This window comes from Triturus cristatus, chromosome 9 (assembly GCF_964204655.1).
Source record: "Triturus cristatus chromosome 9, aTriCri1.1, whole genome shotgun sequence".
Classification (NCBI taxonomy): domain Eukaryota; kingdom Metazoa; phylum Chordata; class Amphibia; order Caudata; family Salamandridae; genus Triturus; species Triturus cristatus.
This window is the reverse complement of record NC_140592.1, coordinates 901,952,559-901,971,388: the sequence shown is the minus strand read 5'-3', so window position 1 is coordinate 901,971,388 and position 18,830 is coordinate 901,952,559. Positions and strand designations below refer to the sequence as shown.

The 18,830-nt window shown below is 44.9% G+C and overlaps 1 protein-coding gene across 1 annotated transcript in view; it reads left to right on the top strand.

Moving 5' to 3' along the window:
* PAPOLA (poly(A) polymerase alpha) overlaps positions 1-18,830 on the top strand; it is an 868,351-nt gene that overhangs the window by 63,618 nt on the left and 785,903 nt on the right. Inside the window, exons 2-4 of the mRNA XM_085626434.1 lie at positions 10,874-11,044; positions 11,262-11,328; positions 12,873-12,954. Coding sequence (XP_085482560.1) covers positions 10,874-11,044; positions 11,262-11,328; positions 12,873-12,954 — 320 coding nt within the window. The remainder of the gene's footprint in view (positions 1-10,873; positions 11,045-11,261; positions 11,329-12,872; positions 12,955-18,830) is intronic.

Below are 18,830 nucleotides of genomic sequence, written 5' to 3'. Positions count from 1 at the left end.
TTCAACCGTACATGGGCCGTGGGAGAGTTGTCAATCTGGATGAGGATTTGGGTGTCGTCTGCATAGTTGAAGACTTGGCACTCTATACCAGACAATGCGGTCACCAGGGGCTGGAGATAGGCATTGAAGAGAAGGGGGGATAGTGCCGATCCCTGAGGGACACCGCATGTTAGCTCACCCGCATCGTACACCTGGTCAGCGAGTTGGATCCTCTGAGATCGGCCTCACAGGAAGGACGCAAGCCATTGAAATGCTACCCCCTGGACTCCTAGCTCCCTAATCTGCGACAAGAGTAGGCCATGGTTGACCGTATCGAATGCCGCGGACCGGTCTAGCAGGACCAGGGCGCAAGACTTCTTGTTATCGGCCATCAGTCTGAGTTCGTCCAGCACTGCCAGCATTACCAGTTCTGTGCTGTGGTGAGCCCTGAAACCGGCCTGTTTCATATGAAAGTGCTGATTGCTCTCTAAGTGGTGGGATAGGGTTTTCAGCACATGTTGTTCCAGCACCTTTGCCAGAAAAGCGAGCTGGGAAATTGGCCTAAAGCTTTTCAGATTTGTTTGATCTGCCCCTGGTTTTTTCAGAAGGGGTATGACTCTCGCCTCTTTAAAGTTAGTCAGAACATGGCCGATGTCGAGAGACCGATTTTGGTAAGTTGAGGACCTCACTCTCCACCCCAGGGAGTACCAGGCGAAACACCCTAGGTGGGCAGGGGTCCGCTGGTGACCCCGATTTGGTGCGGGCCAGTAGGAGGCTCAGTCATGATTTAACTTTGGAAAGAAGGCGAGGGGTTTATCATAGATGGGCAGTGTGGGATCAGCCACCGGAGGAATATGGACAACGGGAGTGTGGTGAATGACCGACAGGAGGTCAGTGACTTTGCAGAAAGTAGGATTGTAACTTATTGCGGTCTTCGGGACAGGCGGGGGGGTGTCTGTTCTTGTGACTGCAGGGCTCGAAAAATTTACTCGCCCGCTCGCAAATGCAAGTCAATTTCTTTCAGGGCGAGACAGTTTTCAGGCCTACTTGACCGGCCTGGCGAGTGAGCTCTTCATTCCCAGCCAGCCGTCTGAATACCTACACACATTAACTCATTAACTTGCTAAGCGATAGCAGTACGGGTGAAACGGTGAACTTTTCCTTCGTGCCCAAATAAGACAAAGACATTGTCTAGTTCCTCTGCCGCTGGCAGCTGCCCCCCACCCCCTTTTTGTTCCCTCTCTCTTTTCCCTCTTACTGTCGCCCTCATGCTCGTTTAGTAAAACCAAGACTTCAAGAAACTCTTATTACCTTCTCTTTCCTCCTTTCGTTTATTTGCTCCCTTGTGAAATGGATCCAAAAAAGAAAAACACTTGCTGGATACGTCGGCTTTTTCTGACATTTTTCAATTTCAAGTGCAGCCTCGGGGTGGAGAGAAATAAAACATTCAAAATATGAAAAAACTAAAGCAAGACAGAGTGGTTGCAAGGTGGCCAGATAATCCAGATTGAGTTATTCACCCCTAAACACATTAGCGCCACTTTACAGTTTTCCAGTGAAGCGCTACTTTTGTTTTCTCTTAGCTTTTTGAACATTGTTTTTCCTGGGTGGGAAAGTGCACTATTCATGGAGGTACTGAAATACTTGCTTGATGGGTGAATTGGAAAACTAAATGCATACTGTTGCTCTGTATTCCCAAACGTGGTCTTTTTAAACCACACTGCTTACGTTTTGTAAGAATTTAATCAATGGGCATTGAAACGGGCCCCTTCTGGACCCTGTAGTCATGGACTTAACTTTTCAGGCAAAAGCACTCACTAATTTCTGAAAGAGTGTAAAAAGAAAAAGGTAACCATGTTGTTCCTAGTTACATTTCACATGCTTTACTTAATATTGCATTCTCTGAGTGTTTGCTTTTTCTAGGATGTTGTTAAGTTTTTTTTGGCAGCATATTGCTCCTAATTAGTGTGTAATTTGAATTGAGTCGCATCCAGGTGTTTATAGCGGGTCAGTGCAGTGCAAGTTTCTCTCAATGGGGCAGTATGGTGTTCAGTGGAGGAGAGGATGCGGCACTATGGTCAGAGCTGCTGAATTTGGAACTGGGGAACCAGGTTCAGCCTTCATGACCAGTCCACCAGACCACTCTCCCTGAGAGAGCACATTCCCATGCTAATCCTTAGAAGGCCCGACAAGATCTTAAAAGCCCTGGTGTCTTAGCACCAGCAGGTGGACCCTAGCAGTGGCAAGTGTAGGTTAACCTTGAAGGCCTGCCTGTCCACCACAATTAATTCTGAAGTTCACCTCCAGTCTGGAAGGCAGGCCTATGAAGCAGCACACCATAGTGACAGTGACTCTCTCACTGAGGTCACAGGACCCTTGAGCGTGTGTTTATCAGGGGCCGTCCTCTAATATGTTTAAGGTACAGCCGTGTACCCGAGTACTGCTAAGAGTGTCTTTTTTTGCAGATTTATATAGCGCTCACTCGACCCGAAGGTATTGGAGTGCTTAACATGAGTACCAGTTATGGTACACAAGGACACACTCATTTTTGTTAGGCACGGGGAGATTAAGTGATTTGCCCAGAATGACAGGATGTTGAGCCGCCGGGGCCGTAATCTAGTATGTTAAAGTACAGCGTTGAACCTGAGTACTGCTAAGAGTATTCATCTGGGCCCACACTCTAGTATGTTTAATGTACAGCAGTGTACCCGAGTACTGCTGAGAGTGTTTATCCAAGGCCGTGCTCGTAACTTTAAAAACATTTCAGTGTGAATAGTAATGAGGCTAAAAAATTCGATCATGTCTTAATGGTCATAGATCAACGGCGCTGCAAATGTTTTAAAGAAAATTTGTGTGCAACCAATTTGTGGGTGAAGTGCATTGATGTTCGGTCGAGTAGAAAATCCTAGTCACTAGACCTGCAGGTCAAGTAAGATTTTTAAGATTTGTCGAGCCCTGGACTGTCTCAGCTCGGTTAGGATCCGAAAAGAGTCCTGTTTATTGTCGGTGGCCAGAATACTAGAGCCGTAGTATTCCGCCTTCCTGGATATGATGGCTTTTTTGTAGGTTGCAAACATGACTTTGTATTCGGAGAGGGCTCTTGGATCGTATGCTTTACGCCAGGCTCTCTTGAATTAGCGTAGTGTTTGTTTCTTTCCTCTCAAAGCCTCATTGAACCAGATCCACGTACCCTCCTGAGGCGGAAGCCGGGAGCCCAACTTGTATTTTAAAAGCTTTGTGTGTCACTGAATCTGTTGTACTTTTTAACCACTCACCTCACCTCTTGGCACCTTTCAGGACGCTACAGCCTTCACCGCGCAGCGGATTTAGCGCTGCTGCGGACTCAAGCACAACAAATAATTTGTGCCGCCATTGCCGCCGAGCCGCGAGGCCACGCCCACTTTGAGGTCACGCCCCCCGCCCTCTTCACCTCCTTGATAACATGTGCATTCACCGTACGCGCAGCGGACGGGCGCAGCGGACGGGCGCAGCGGACGGGCGCAGCGGGCGCGCCGTTTGTGCGCCGAAGGCGCGCCAAAGGCAAGCCCGTCTACGCCTGTCATCGCCAAGACATCTCTCGCCAGTCCCCCTGATCGAACTTCGCGGGAACCCCGTCACTATGACAGACAACTCCTCATTGCCCTGAACCCTGGTCGGAGATGTATGGACACATCAGGCATTCTTGGTCACACATGCCTTCAATGTAAGTCTTGCCACTTCACTACACCCAGCCCTCGCCTTTCTCAACAGAAACGAGGCTCGTCTAAGCTTACGCCCCTCACTATTTTCCAACTTAACGTCAGGTCTCTCACTAAGCATCACCTTGAGGTTAACACCCTCATACTGGAAGAGAATCCTGACATCCTCTTCCTATGTGAAACCTGGTTACGCGACGACATGTCCTCCATACCTAACCTCACGCTACCTGACAACTATCTTATGATGACACTAAACAGAGACGCGAGAGGTGGAGGCATCGCAGTCATTTATAAAAAGCAATTCTCTTGTTCTTTCACCAAGGAAGATATTCTGGTTGCGAAAGTGCCCGTTTTAAAATACCAACCTGCCCTCACTTTGCCCTGTCAGGCCTTTACATCTATCGCCCACCTGGCCCTGCTTCCAAATTTATCGAAGCTCTCCTTGAGGTAGTAAACTCTTTAGTGACTAAGTCTGCCAACTTCACCATTTTAGGCGACCTCAATCTCCATTTCGATCTGTCTAATGACCCTACTATCAAAAACCTTCTGGCCGTCTTTGCTGCCTTACAACTCAATTCTCTAATCCAAGCCCCCACGCACTCGGCCGGACATATCCTAGATCCGGTTTTTACCAACATCCAGGAGGTTAAGACAGATTTGCCCAAACCGATGGGATGGACAGATCACTATCTTATTAAAGTGACCATGCTTGTCAATGAAGCATCTTACAAAACCGAACCAACCCGCCGTCTAAAGAGACCATGGCATAAACTCTCCACCAATGACCTCCACGTCACCCTCGGAGAATTCCACCATGAAGCTAACCAGGACGTCAATAGGACCTATGACACTTTCCATAAGTGGATTACCAGAGGTCTAGATGATCTCATTCCAGCCAAATGGACTAAAGGCCGCAGCTCACCCTCAAATCCATGGTACAACGACACCCTTAAATCCATGCGTAAAGACTGCAAAAAGGCCGAGCGTCTGTGGAGAAGGGAATATAAGAATGGGGACAAAATCAACTATCTATCTAAACAAAAGCTTTACCACAAAGCCATCTGCGCCGCTCGCGCCGCCTTCTATGCAGAAGAAATCAACTCGAGCTCCAACCCTGCCAAAACTGTCTTCAAACTGTTACAAGAATTGCAGTGTAGTAGATCTCCTTCTTCCTGCATCTCCTCTGCACAGCAATGTGAAGACCTCGCTACATTCTTTGTAGAGAAAGTTCAAAGAATATACAGAACCTTCCCTCAGCATTCCTCCAACCCGACCAACCCTACCAAACCCATCATCAATGGCACCATCATGTCACACATCCCAGAAATTGCTTATGATGACCTCACCAAACTATGCAGGAAGGTTAAATCGGGTTTCCCTGCAGACCCCATGAGGCCTACCCAATTTATGGAATCACTCGATTTTTTTTTTTCTGCCTTCTCTGGCCTCCACACTAAATCTTTCTTTTTCATCAGCCAGTGTTCCGACAGCCTGGAAACAAGCATGAGTTGCTCCTATTATCAAGAAACCCACTCTAGATCCATCCAAACCGGAAAACTTCCGACCCATTTCATTGCTCCCATGGTTGTCCAAACTTGCAGAGGCCCATGCAAACAACGTCCTGTCCCAACATATGGACCAAAACAACATCCTAGACCCATCCCAACACGGGTTCAGACCGGGCCACAGCACGGAGTCTGCTCTACTGGCTACCACTGAATATCTCCGGTCGATTCTCGATGCCGGTCAGAGTGCTGCGCTGATTCTTCTTGACCTCAGCGCAGCCTTTGACACGGTATCCCACAACATCCTCCTCAACCGCCTAGAGACAATAGGGGTCTCCGGTCTTGCCCTGCAATGGTTCTGTTCCTTCTTGAAGGACAGATGCTTCCGGGTGTCAGCCCCCCCTTTTTTATCTAAGCCCCATCTCATTGGACAGGGAGTTCCGCAGGGCTCTGCACTAAGTCCATCCCTTTTTAATCTTTACGTGCAGCCACTTGCAGGAGTGGCTAAAGAGTGGGACCTTACGCTGGTGTCGTATGCTGACGACACACAGCTGGCCATCACTCTCACGGAAGGCCCTTCCACCCCGGCCTTAAAATTCAGGGACGGCCTTGCTGCAGTAGCCCAATGGATGACGGACAACTGCCTGCAGCTTAATGCGGGCAAGACTGAGGTGCTGCTCCTTGGTAAAAACATCAGCCACTGGAACGAGCACTGGTGGCCCTCGTCATTAGGCGCCATTCCACCTCCCAAATCTTTGGTCAAAAATCTAGGAGTCTGGATGGACTCCTCTCTTACTTACCAGACCCACACCAAAAGAGTGGCTGCCACTTGTGTTGGCTTGCTGAGAAGTCTCAGCCCCATACTTGGCTTTTTTGACGCTAAGACCCGTCAACTTACTATCCAAGCCACTATCCTATCCCGCCTGGACTACGCCAATGTTCTTCTCCTTGGCGCCAACAAAGGAGAGATAGCACGAGTGCAACGCGTACAGAACTCTGCGGCAAGAGCCTTGGTTGGCCTCCCCCGCAGATGTTCGGCCAGAGCCACTATCCGTAAACTGCACTGGCTACCCATCGACTCCAGTTCAAAACCCTCATTATGACCTTCAAAATCCTTAAACTCGGAAGCCCTAAACTGTTACGACCCCTTCTTACCCCTTATGTCCCTCAGCGCGATTTGCGCTCCTCAAACCAGCACCTACTGAGTATACCCCGCACAAGGCTGTGCCGCATTGGTGGCCGCTCCTTCAGGGTTCTGGGAGCCAAGCTTTGGAATGCCCTGCCGTTGAATATCCGCTCCATGGAAAGCCTGTCCACCTTCCGAAAGGCCATTAAGACTCACCTTTTCCCCTCTCTTTAAGCCACTCCTACCCCTACTCCTTTCACTTTCAGGTTGGTTCTGTGGCTCTTTAGCGCCGGGACTCCTCTTCGCTGGGGCAGCTGTTTGCGCTCTACCAAAACTATAACATAACCAAGGTATCCCTTTGCCTTTGTTCCTCACTCTTTCTCTACATGCGGGAGTGACTTTATCAATGGCATTCCTTAGCCTGAGCGAGAGGGACTCGCTTTCCTGGTCAAGGTTTCCCAGTACTGGCCATTTTGGGGCGGAGTTACGCAGGATACCCACAAGGCCACATTCTTTTATTTTCTTCCATCCACGCAGGACTTTCCACTCTGGGGGTAGAGGGGGCCGCCCGGCCCTCTAGCAGAATCACGCACCTGATCAGGAAGTGATCAGACCAGGCGCAAGGACTGATATCCGCCAGGCTAGCTGAGGGATGGGTAGTCCAGACTAGATCGAGGGTGTGACCCTTGTCAAGGGTGGGTGCATTAACAAGTTGGTTAAGTTCCAAGGTGGTTAATGCCTCTTCCAGTTGTTTGGCATAAATGTCTCTGGGTACCTGGTCCCAGTGTAGGTTAAAGTCCCCTATCGCCATGAAGCACTGATACCGGGAATGAATGTCACTCACTAATTCGGTGAAGCACTCAATGAATTTGGGGTATGTACGAGGGGGGGCAGTAGACCACCAATAGGGCTAGACTAGATGCTTTGAAAAAAATCTTGGCTCCCAGGATATCTGCATCCTCGAAGTTTTTGGCAGCTATCGTCTCTATCCCCAGTTGCTGGTTGTATAAAATTGCTAACCCTGCATCCCCCCCGCCCCCCTCCCCTCGCGTTTCCCATTCTGTTATGCCATAAGGCCGCATAATCCTGTTGCAGCATCCTTCTTTTGCCATGTATCTTATCTTATCATGTCATCAGCAGAGGATTGCGGTCGCGTGAGTTATAGTTGCCTGCACTAACTATAAAGGGGGAATTTCATTGGTTTTTTACGAGTGAAATGTCCAGCTAACTATAACGTGTGAAACCTATGGTTTTTTAAGTGTATGTATATGTATGTATGTGTGTATATATATATATATATATATATATATATATATATATATATATAATGTCTACTGGCGGTCGCCAGTAAGATAGTTCTAGTTAGGCCCGAGTTCCCATAGCAAATCTGAAAATTCTATTTTGAATAACTTTGGCGCCGGTTGACGAATCCTCGCGAAATTTTCTAAACTAATGGGGCGCTCCGCTCAGCTCCTACCCTGAAAGTCTCGGGGTGATTTGTCAAGCGGGGGCTGAGAAAAAAGGGGGGTCCCAAAACACGTTTTCCCCATGCATTTTCCCATAGGACCTTTAGTCGAAGGTACAGCCCGAACGGCTGAACAGAATTACTTGAAATTTGGCAGAGAGGTAGTCCTCAGGTCAGGCATCTGCCTTTTGCATATATGGAGTCAATCTGTTCAGTAGTTCCTGAGAAAATTGCAGTTAAAGTACATAAATATCTATATGCGCGCACGGTGCGTGCACCAAATGTGCGCGAGCGTAATTCTGATTGGTGTTAGATGTCAGTCAACATTCGAATCGGTCGAAATCAGGAAGTGCCGGACGCCATTTTGTGTGTGGCAGTGAAAAAGAAAGGTGGAGAACGTGAAAAGGGGGCAGGGTAGAGAGTTCCTGACCCCATAGCCTTTGTCAGGGGGTCCCTGAAGGACCCCGAAGGGTGAATTGTTTTTAAAAAATTTTTTTCAAAAAATCGTGGGGTGAGCACACCGTGCGCCCACGGTGAAAAACCCTTAAAAAATTTTTTTTTTAAACTGTTTAGAAGTTTATAGAAGATATTAACTATGCTGTTCAACTTTATCCAAATTCAAAATAAAAGAGCTGAGCCATTCCATATTAAAGGATACAGTCAATCTATAACTATATACATAGGTAGTTTATTGTAAAATAAATATATAACAAATATATTACATACATAAATTATCATTTAAAAAACCTTACAAATTCACTTAAACCATAGGTTTCACACACGTTATAGTTAGGAATCAGCATTTAAAAAACCTTGCAAATTCACTGAAAAAACCATAGGTTTCACACATATTATAGTTAGCTGGCCATTGCACTCGTAAAAAACCTTGCAAATTCCCCCGTTATAGTTAGTTCAGCTAACTATAACTCGCGCGACCGCAATCCACTGCTGATGACGTCGCATATTACATCACTCATGACCTAGTCAGTGACATCACTCATGACATCACTGATGACATCTCAAATGAAATCACTGATGACATCATCCAGTGAATGTCTTTCTGAAAAAAAAAGATTTTTTATATATGTATATCTAAAGGTTAATGGAAGAATAAATGGGTAAATAAGTGTCTAAATGGATGTTTTTTTTTGTGTAAAATTAATTGTATAACTGACTTATTAACAGTATCTTAGTGAATACAGTGATGTAATATGCGACGTCATTAGCAGTGGATTGCGGTCGCGCGAGTTATAGTTAGCTGAACTAACTATAACGGGGGAATTTCAATGGTTTTTTACGAGTGAAATGTCCAGCTAACTATAATATGTGTGAAACCTATGGTTTTTTCAGTGAATAAGAGTTTGTGACACCATTTCTATAGTTTTAAGGTGTGTTTCCAATGAAAGTTTTTGGTGGTGCTTATAATTTTGGCGCCATTTGGCAAATTTGCACCAAACATTCCAATCAAATAGGAAAAAATATTACATTTGACGCATTTGGTTTCGTGAAGAAGCTTTTATAGAAGAAGGGACGAAGCAAAGGGGGGGGGGGGGGGAATAAAACATGAGTATTGTCCATTTTAACTCCAGTAGGAAACTGTTTTCCACTACAGCAATCCCCCTGACACACAACTAGGCATTAAACCAGAAAATTTACTTAGTGATATGCCTTTGCTTGTCCTGAAAAATTATCATTACAAAAAGGTGTTGCAAAAGGGTTTAATCATAGATCTTAGTTAATGCTTATATCCTACGTGGATTTTCGAATACATGTTAAACATAGAATTCAAGCATAGCATTGGATCAGGTACCTTTTGACACCATTGTCAATTGTGGAATTGAATATCCGCAGCCGGATTCACTTATCTTCATGCTGTTTTCGTCTGTCTGGTTTTAACAAACAAAAATCTGTTGCAACCCTATTTTTCATTTTTCCCAACACTTCAACTGAGGACTGCTTTGGGAATAATACATGGGGCATGAGGAGGCATTGGAAGCATAAACTGACCCGTAGGCCCAAGTGAGACAGGGCGCCATGGGGAGCTTTCACCTCGGCTTTAGAGTTAAAATATAACGTTTTTTTTTTCTAACCGGAATTGCAGATCCTGAGCTGGATTGGTGGCTCCTGGACTTTGCAGATCAACCTGTTGGTCTAGGGATCCATGGATCCTGAAATTATTTAAAAAAAATCAACAACAACAAAATCAATTGGTTGAATCATAACTTGTGTACAAGATTAGTTTGAGGGCCAAGTCATAGGCCAGACCTTGCAGCTACCCCTGGTAGTACATGACTGACGTGCGGATAGGGGTTTGGCTTCCCATTGTGATTGGAAGCAGGGCTTTGCCGCTAGCTGTCTTTAGAGGCATTGCCTTTGTAGACTTCGAATGGAGTAGATCATCGAAACTCCACAAACATTCACTGAAGAACAGGTGAGGAAGTTATAGTAGGCTCTGGTCCAAACAAATCTTTACACAGAATATCTTAATGTATGTTTAAGAAAATCTAAAATTCCAGTTAAAGTGTAGGTATGTTTATGGAATAAAACTGAAAACTGTGAAATTCCTCAGTTATGGTCAACTCTCCGTACAGTAGCTGTATACCTGTGATGCAATCATCAATCAACGCACCAAGTACAATACCAGTAACTTACATAAACTAGGATCATACTGTGTCCAAAGCTATTTCATTTGTAATGTTAAGGTTCTATATCATTCAAATAGTGCGAAAGTCAAGGGTGGGAGGTCCATGAGCTTTGTTTTTTTTATGACTGAAGTATGCCGTTCCTGATTGGTTTCAATACGCCACTAATAAGTGACCCCCGTTCTTGCCTGCATGGAATTAGAATCACCGGCAGAAGAATGTTTTCAATATCTCAAGAAGTAGAGACAGTTTGTGTGTTTAACTATAACTGTGTTTGTGAAATTATATTATTGGTTTTGTGTACAGACCAACTGCTAGTAGAATGCTTTATTTGTAACATTTAATGTACTTTAGAAAAACGACAGAATCCTAAAACTCCTTAATCATTCATTATTTTTATATCAGACACTTTATTATCTATCTTCCTGTCAATAATAATTTTTTTAATTGCATTTCAGCCCAGTTACAACCCAGGGATCACAGACACCTCAGCCTCAGAAGAACTATGGCATTACTTCACCTATAAGCTTAGCCAGCCCCAGGGACACAGATAGTAGCCTTACACAGAAATTAATAGAAACTTTGACACCCTTTGGTGTTTTCGAAGAGGAAGAGGAATTGCAGCGACGGTGAGAACATACATTGTATTCTGTTTTTTGTTCTAAATATGTGAACTACCATTGTATGCACACCTGAACTTTGTTGGAGGCAGAAAAAATATTACCACAAATGTCTCTAGCTTTTGTGTAAGGCGTTTATAGCACTGGACAAAGCTAAAGTTGACATTAATTGTAATGTTAATTACTTATTCAATTTGTGTGCTTACATTTCTTCTCTCATTCACAGGATTTTAATTTTGGGAAAATTAAATAACCTTGTTAAGGAATGGATACGGGAAATCAGTGAAGTGAAGGTATTATCTTGTATAGTCCTATTTTATTCTATAGTATTATGAGATTAATGAGAGTTAAAGCACAAAGGTGTTATTAAAATATGTAGATGGGTGAGGTGTTTTTAGGTTGTGCATGCACCATCTGTTGCTCTTTTGTCACCCTGGAGTTGTTTTAAAGCCTGGCCATTTCTTACTATTGGTTGACTTCATTGCCATTTACTTCCTTTTTAGTGATTATCCCTCTGGGATTTCCTCCCTCTTTCCGTTGTAGTGCCCTTGTATCATGGACGCATTGCTAGGTCCTCCCTATGCATGCTTTTTCAGGCGCTACTTTTTTGTTTAAGCACTCTTCAAGAGTGCATATGTTTTCCTGCAGCCTCCCTTGTGTATTTCTCTCTCACATGTGCTTTCTGCCCACAAGCTCCACGTTGCTCTCTTGCTCCCAATTGATCCCCCACCCATGTGTTGCTTTCCCCATCCATGCGCTGTTGCTTCCGCCCACGTGTTGCTTCCCTCAACCACTTCATTAACCCCCCCCCCCACCACACCCTATGTTGCTATATAAATCTGACATGGTCCGTAACGTTGCACTAGAAAGGTATATAATGGTTGGTGGAGAGCCAGTAGAAACCATGCATGCTATTTGTTTGCCACTGACCAAGTTCTACTGCTTTCCATATCTGAGTGTGAGTCCACCACGCGTAAACTCCCAATTTCGGCAAAGGAGGATACACACCAGCTACTTTGCTGCAGAAGACCAGTACTGCCCTGGGAAAAGTTTGTATCATGGTTGATACTGTTTGGAGCGTAGGAGGCTAGTCTGGTGCAAGAAATAAATATCTGATAAAATTAATGCTGATACCCTCTGGATACTGAGGCGTTTGGCAGGGGTATTAAGACCTCAGATGTTATGTGGTTGTGTTCAGCATTGGAAAAGGTATGAATGCCATCTTGTGGAGTCACACCACCATTGTTGGTTCAATTGGGTAGGCTCCCGCCCTGTATATATTTTACAATATTCATACAAGGATGGAAAAAACCATGTGCAAGAGCAAAGCTGCGTATAAACTCACCCTAGTTTCCATAAGCAAATATAAATGAATTTGTGGTGTCACCCAAGCCCCGTAATTGCAACATTGGACTATATAACATGGTTACCAGATGTGTCATATACATATATTTTTATATATGTATTTTGTTTTAACGCAACCATATAATGCAAGAAGTTAAACTTGTACATTAAGATAAAACTCCATGAAGGATGCCTCTTCCAATAGGGAGTAGGCTTCCTTACAGTTAGGATGCCTCTTAATCATTGTATAAAATCATTGTAGCATTCAATAAATAAATAACTAAATAGATTTAGTATGTTTTTTCCTACCAGTCTTTCATACAAGTTAGGATGCCTCTTAATCATTGTATTAAATCATTGTAGCATTCAATAAATAAATAAATAAAATAAATAAATAGATTTAGTATGTTTTTTCCAACCAGTCTTTCTGCATAGGTGAAAAGCGATGATTTTGTAAACAAATATTATGGTAACTTGTGCTTTTTACATTTAGAATCTTCCACAGGCTGTGATAGAAAATGTTGGAGGGAAAATTTTTACGTTTGGATCTTACAGATTAGGAGTGCACACAAAAGGTATGGTTTATTCTCTCAACTGAGAATCATTTTCAGCTCTATTTTGGAGACTGCCTCTTGTTGGTTGTAGAGCAGTGATATATGCAACTTTGATTTGATTTCTTGTGCAGAGCGAATTACTCACCAGCTGTCTCACTGAAGCAAGTATGTCATGAATGTGAAGCACACTCGTGCATTATTTTGTGGTGACACATGTTTGGAATAAGAAAAAATGGTAATTCTCCATAGTTTTATAAACCTTGCTTTTTACTATGGCGTCTGAATTTCCCCTCGTTCTTACTTTACATTTGTTTCATATTATTTATTTGTCATGGGCAAATGGTAAGTCTTGCAGTCTCATACCTGGGCTGGGTTTAGTGATTTGTCCCAAGCCATCATCTGTAGATATCCGGCAGATTACTGTAATTGTGCCAACTTCTTGATACTAGCAGGGACCTTTTAGTTCAGGTTGCACTGTGTCTCATATGAGTAGATTGTGTATATTGCATGGAGACTGCCTATAAGTTTATAATTTCACATTAGAAAAAATGTGCATGGTAAAGAAAACCAGTCGTGTGTTTGAAGATTTGACTGCAGAGCCACTGCCCTGCTGCACATATTTTGAAAATTGAGAGCTTTAGGAGTCCTAGTTATTACTTAAAGTGATAGCACAGGTTTCCTTACACATAATTAAGATTAGGTGAAGAACTGTGCTGTCAAGTGAAATTTGTGGATATGCCTGCATCCTTATTTTGCTGTTGGCATGGAATTGAAGTGTTTTCCCCATTAAAGTCCTGTGCTTTCAGAGTCCCTGACTGAGTGGATCTGTCGCGATGATCAGTGGGTTCCACTGATCCGAAGGCTGCAAGGACAATGTGTCATTGTATGCTGTGGGACAACTTTGATGTATCTAAACTGGGGGATATTTGGGAAGGCAACTTCCATGTGTACATTCCAGCACCTAGCTGGCACTTATGCCATGCACAAATCACAATTTTATCAATATTTACAAATACTCCATGCACTCAAAACCTCCCTGGACTCTTAGCACCCACTCCAAACAGTGCAGCCACCTTGAGCCGTATATCATGGAGTCACAAATGGGCAGGAAAGGCATCTCCACATTATATCACACAATCGAAAATAAGACCCTCGACCGGATGGCCTTATGGGACAGATAGGAATGAGGTGTGGGTCCCTTGGAGTAGTAGTACTGGATGGAAGCCTGTATATCTCCGAGGAATCTGAGGATATCCACGAAGCTATTGCTCATTCAACTTAAATACCTACATCGTGTTTACTGTAGCTCCACACGGCTACATAAGATGAAGGGCCACTCAGATCCAGAATGCCTTGAGATGTCGACAAACCCTAGGCACTTTCTATCGCATGATATGGGAATGCCCCGCTATACAACAGTGTTAGACCGGTCAGCCCTTTGGGTGGTCCCTCCTCATCATTATTTATTTTGTCCCACTTTTGCCTCAAACCCTGTTAGTATTTTTTTCCTTTTTGGGAACCACCAGACTTTTTAGTATTGATGCAGATTCAGGGAGCCATTTTATCTACCCCTGGAACTTCTGTCTGAGGGCCTGGAGCACAAAATGGTGGCCACCCATTGTCACCTGTGGCATCACTGGAACCTACTAGAACCTTCTGCAACATTCTGGAACCCTGTGACAGTTGGAGGCGGTTTGGAATGTTGAGAAGCTAAGCCAGAGTTGACAGTTGGAGCTGGCAGTTGGCACCTGACTGGTGAAGAGAGAGCAGCAGAAACCTGAAGGAGGAAGGAGTGAGGCAGCAGGGGTGGAAACTTGTGCCTGGAGTGGGGTCCATAAACCCATCCTTGATACTAGTCCCTACTGACTGAGCCCAGCCTGGAGCCCTGTGTGGGAGAAAGCAAGAAAAACCATCTTAAGGACCTGGACAGCAGGAACAGGCCTTAAAAGTAAAGAACAGCAAGTACCTGACCTGGTTACTGGTAACTACCTGAAGTCCGACGTCGAGAAGCCTAGAGACCTGGAGCCCGAGGTGGAGAAGCGGCGCTGACTGGAAAGCAGACGTCGTACCCGGAGCCGCCAGAGGTCGAGAGAGGGCGCCGACGGAGCTCGTGGAGAGTACCAGAGGTCGAGGAGGAAGTCACCCGAGGTCGAGTGTGCGGCGTCGACGGGGGAGTGAAGTCCGCCCTCTGGAGTCGCCGGAGACCGAGGTGAAGCGTGCCGGAGGTCGGGAGTGGAGATCGCACTCCGGAGTCGCCGGAACCTGAAGAGAATCGTGCCGGAGGTCGGGAGTGGAGGTCGCACTCCGGAGTCGCCGGAACCTGAGGAAAGGAGCACCGGAGGTCGGGAGTGGAGATCGCACTCCGGAGCCGTCGGAAGTCGACATCGAGCCAAGACTGCCCGACGTCATCGAACCGGAGGTCGACATCGAGCCGAGGCCGCCGACATCGAACCGGAGCCGGCGGAAGTCGACATCGAGCCAAGACTGCCCGACGTCATCGAACCGGAGGTCGACATCGAGCCGAGGCCGCCGACATCGAACCGGAACCGCCTATCGACGTCGTCAAGAACTGATATAGCGCCGAGGCCGCCGACATCGAACCGGAACCGCCTCACGGCGTCGACACGACTCCAGCTTCGTCGGAGCTTCATAAAAAGGGCAGTAAGTGGAATAGAGGGCGCCTAAGGCCCTGTGGAGCCCTGAGAGACTATCCTAGGGGCTAGAGAGGTGCTGGAACCAGCTTGATTGTGCCAGGGGTGAGCTGAGACTAATACAGAGGGGTTGTGTAGTGTGGGAGAGCCAGATCTCTAGATTCCCCCTTGATCTACCTCAGTTTAGGCCTCAGCCTTGTCCAAGCCAAGGAGTATACCCCTCAGGCCACCCACCTAACCATAAGCTGTGACTGGGCCAAATCAGCCCATAGTATTTTAAATGTGATCTGATTTTACAAATGTCATTGTTGGCTGATATTATTTATTGAGGGTACTGTATTTATTGTATTTATCTAAGTTATTCCTGTGATGTATTTATTGTCCTGAGCTAACTTATTCCTGCACAGTATTTATTGCCTCACACTATTTATTTGACCTGATCCTATTTATTGCACCTGTAAAGTGTTATTATTTATTTGACCTGCACTTTTTAAGAAAAAGCCTTGTGTACTGTGATTGTATTATTATTTATTTAATCAGCAACTAAGAGAAAAGAAGATAAAGAGATATATTTTCAGTATAATTTTTAAGGTGTAGTGTCGTTTTTGGAACGGATGCACGCATGGTTATTGTGTGGGTATGACGTATGCTTAGCACGGTGCCTGATCCCTGACCACTCGAGCCAAGCTACCACAGTGTATGTCCGGGAAAATCCCATTACCACCCTTCCGGTGTGGGAGTGGGGTTTTTCTAACATAATTTACTGGCAGAACATTTGCACCACACACTCCCAATTTGCAGGCAGGACAATAACATTGAGCTGAAACTGATCTTACTTGGGCTGATGGATGAATGGGGAGCGATCCGGTATATGAGATCCTTAGTTGCCATGGGATTCCTCCTAGGAAATAGTGATATAGCAAGTACTGGGGCACCGCTCAGTCACCGCCTATTTATGAATGGTCATATGGGGATATACTACTGTGCCTTGATGGAAAATCTATATATAAATCCCGTGGACGTACAGGGAAACGAGAAAATCTGGGGTAAATGGATGGCTCTCACTGGAAATACCCTCTTGATGGGTAATGCACTTTTCATGACTCGGGTACCTCCTAATTGCTGGAAAGGGTGGACTTGATGTATATGCAGCATAGTTTGTGTTACTTTTAATATTGTTGTATTTTGCTTTTGAAATACTGCAACCATGTATGATTAGCCACCTTCAAGTTGAGTTTAGCACTGAGGTGTTTGTTGACAGTTGGATGAGTTTCATTGCTTAAATCTATATCAAAACCTCCCACTTGACTTGCATTTCTTTTATCAAGACTGATACCAGCTCTATTGGCCTACCCACATGATGCACAAGCTACTTACTATTTTATCAACAGATTTATTTTATTCAATACTTTTTTGATTATTTGTATCAAAAAAGAGATGAAAAGCCATTTTTTATATCCATCATATCCCATTTCTTTTACATATTCCACAATTTCATTTTTTTGATTGTTGTCATTCATAAGAATTTAAATGACCCCTACAGATTGACCACATTAACATACTAACCTCTCACTGATCACATACACACTCACTCGTACCACACATCATATCCTATCCTCCGATGATCGTAAAAATGTTCAGTTTCCCCCAATTGGCAATACCTTTAGCACACTCTGTTAGTCCCTAGTAAATGCTACCCCTGGTACCTCAGGCCTGAGGTACTAAAGGGGGTCCCTAAGTGCAGAAGCACGAATTGTGCCACCCTAAGGGATCCCCCACCAAACACATGCAAGGCTGCCATTGCAGGCTGCATGTCTTGGTGCAGGCAAAAGTGAAAACACATGTCGGACATCCCTGTGTGCCATGTCCCCTAACAGTGCATGTGATATTTGTAAGTCTCCCCTACAGCAGGCCTGATGGCCCTAAGGCCGTGTGTTGACTATTACATGTGAGGCATACCTGCATAAGCAGATATGCCCCTTGTGTTGGTCAGTCCTGTTACTGCCAGTACAAGTCACAATGGAAGCAATTTTAAAACGTGCGGGACACTGGTGAAAACGAGTTCCCATGCCACATAATTGCTTCACTGAAGATAGGGATGTTTGGTATCCAACATCTAGTATTGATAAACCCTCACTGATTCCAGTGATGGATTTACCAATACCTGCACCCAGAGGGCACCTTAGAGGTGCCCCCTAAAAACCTACCAGCCTCTGGTGTGCTCCCTGACTGCTATCTGCTAGCCTGCCACTCGGGACACCGTTTTGACCTCCTAGGATGAGAGCCTTTTGCTCCTAGGTGGCCCAGAGCAAAAGCATGTCCCGGAAGAGGGTGCCACACCCCCTCCCACATGATGACCTGCTGATTTGCCTTCCTAGGGTGGCAAACTGGTGCTACCTTGGACCTTGCCCACCACTCGCCTTAACTCCTGGAGAAGGATCCCGTAAGTAATTGACTAGAACTGGTAAACCGCATAGTATTTTTCTTCCATAGGTTAATGTTTCAGTACTCAGAAATTCCATTGTCGACTTTTTGAACTGAAAATAATTCATATTTAAAAGCCTACTTATCTGAACGATTCTTTTGATGCCTAAACATGAATAAAGATATTTGCGATTTTTATAAATTGGTGTGGATCTCATTCTTGAGTAGTGTGTCTCATTTATTGACCATTGTGTGTCTTTTCAGATGTCTTACACGTCCCTGTGTTAAGCTTAAGGCTGCTTGACCACTCTACCCTTAACTGAGCACCTTGGGATTGCCATAACAAGCCCCCTATCCACTCATAAGGGAACCCCTGGACTCTTTACACAATAAATCTCCTTTTGATATATCAAGAGCCTGCTTCCTACACAAGACCATTCCACATTTCTATGCCATGATATCCTATGCCATGATATCCTGTGGCATGAGGTACAGTGCCCCTGCTGCTTTGATCATGTGTGATGTTGAGCACAATCTCCTACAGGGAATGGTAGTAGTTAGCCCTGTAGAAGACAGGAAGGTAAATATGGCAGATGACTAGAGTGCAATGTTGCAGTTGTAGAATTGTCACGCCATGGTAAACAATACATTTAAAACTAGATATATGGATGTCTAATTGCGCTTGAGTAAAGTGTCTTTTGGGAGAATGTATTAGGTCATACAACACTGCCCAAGTCTGAAGGAAAATCCACATTACCAAAGAGTGTTTTATCATCCGGCCCCCACACCTCACATAATTTCCCATGTATGCCACCCCCATTG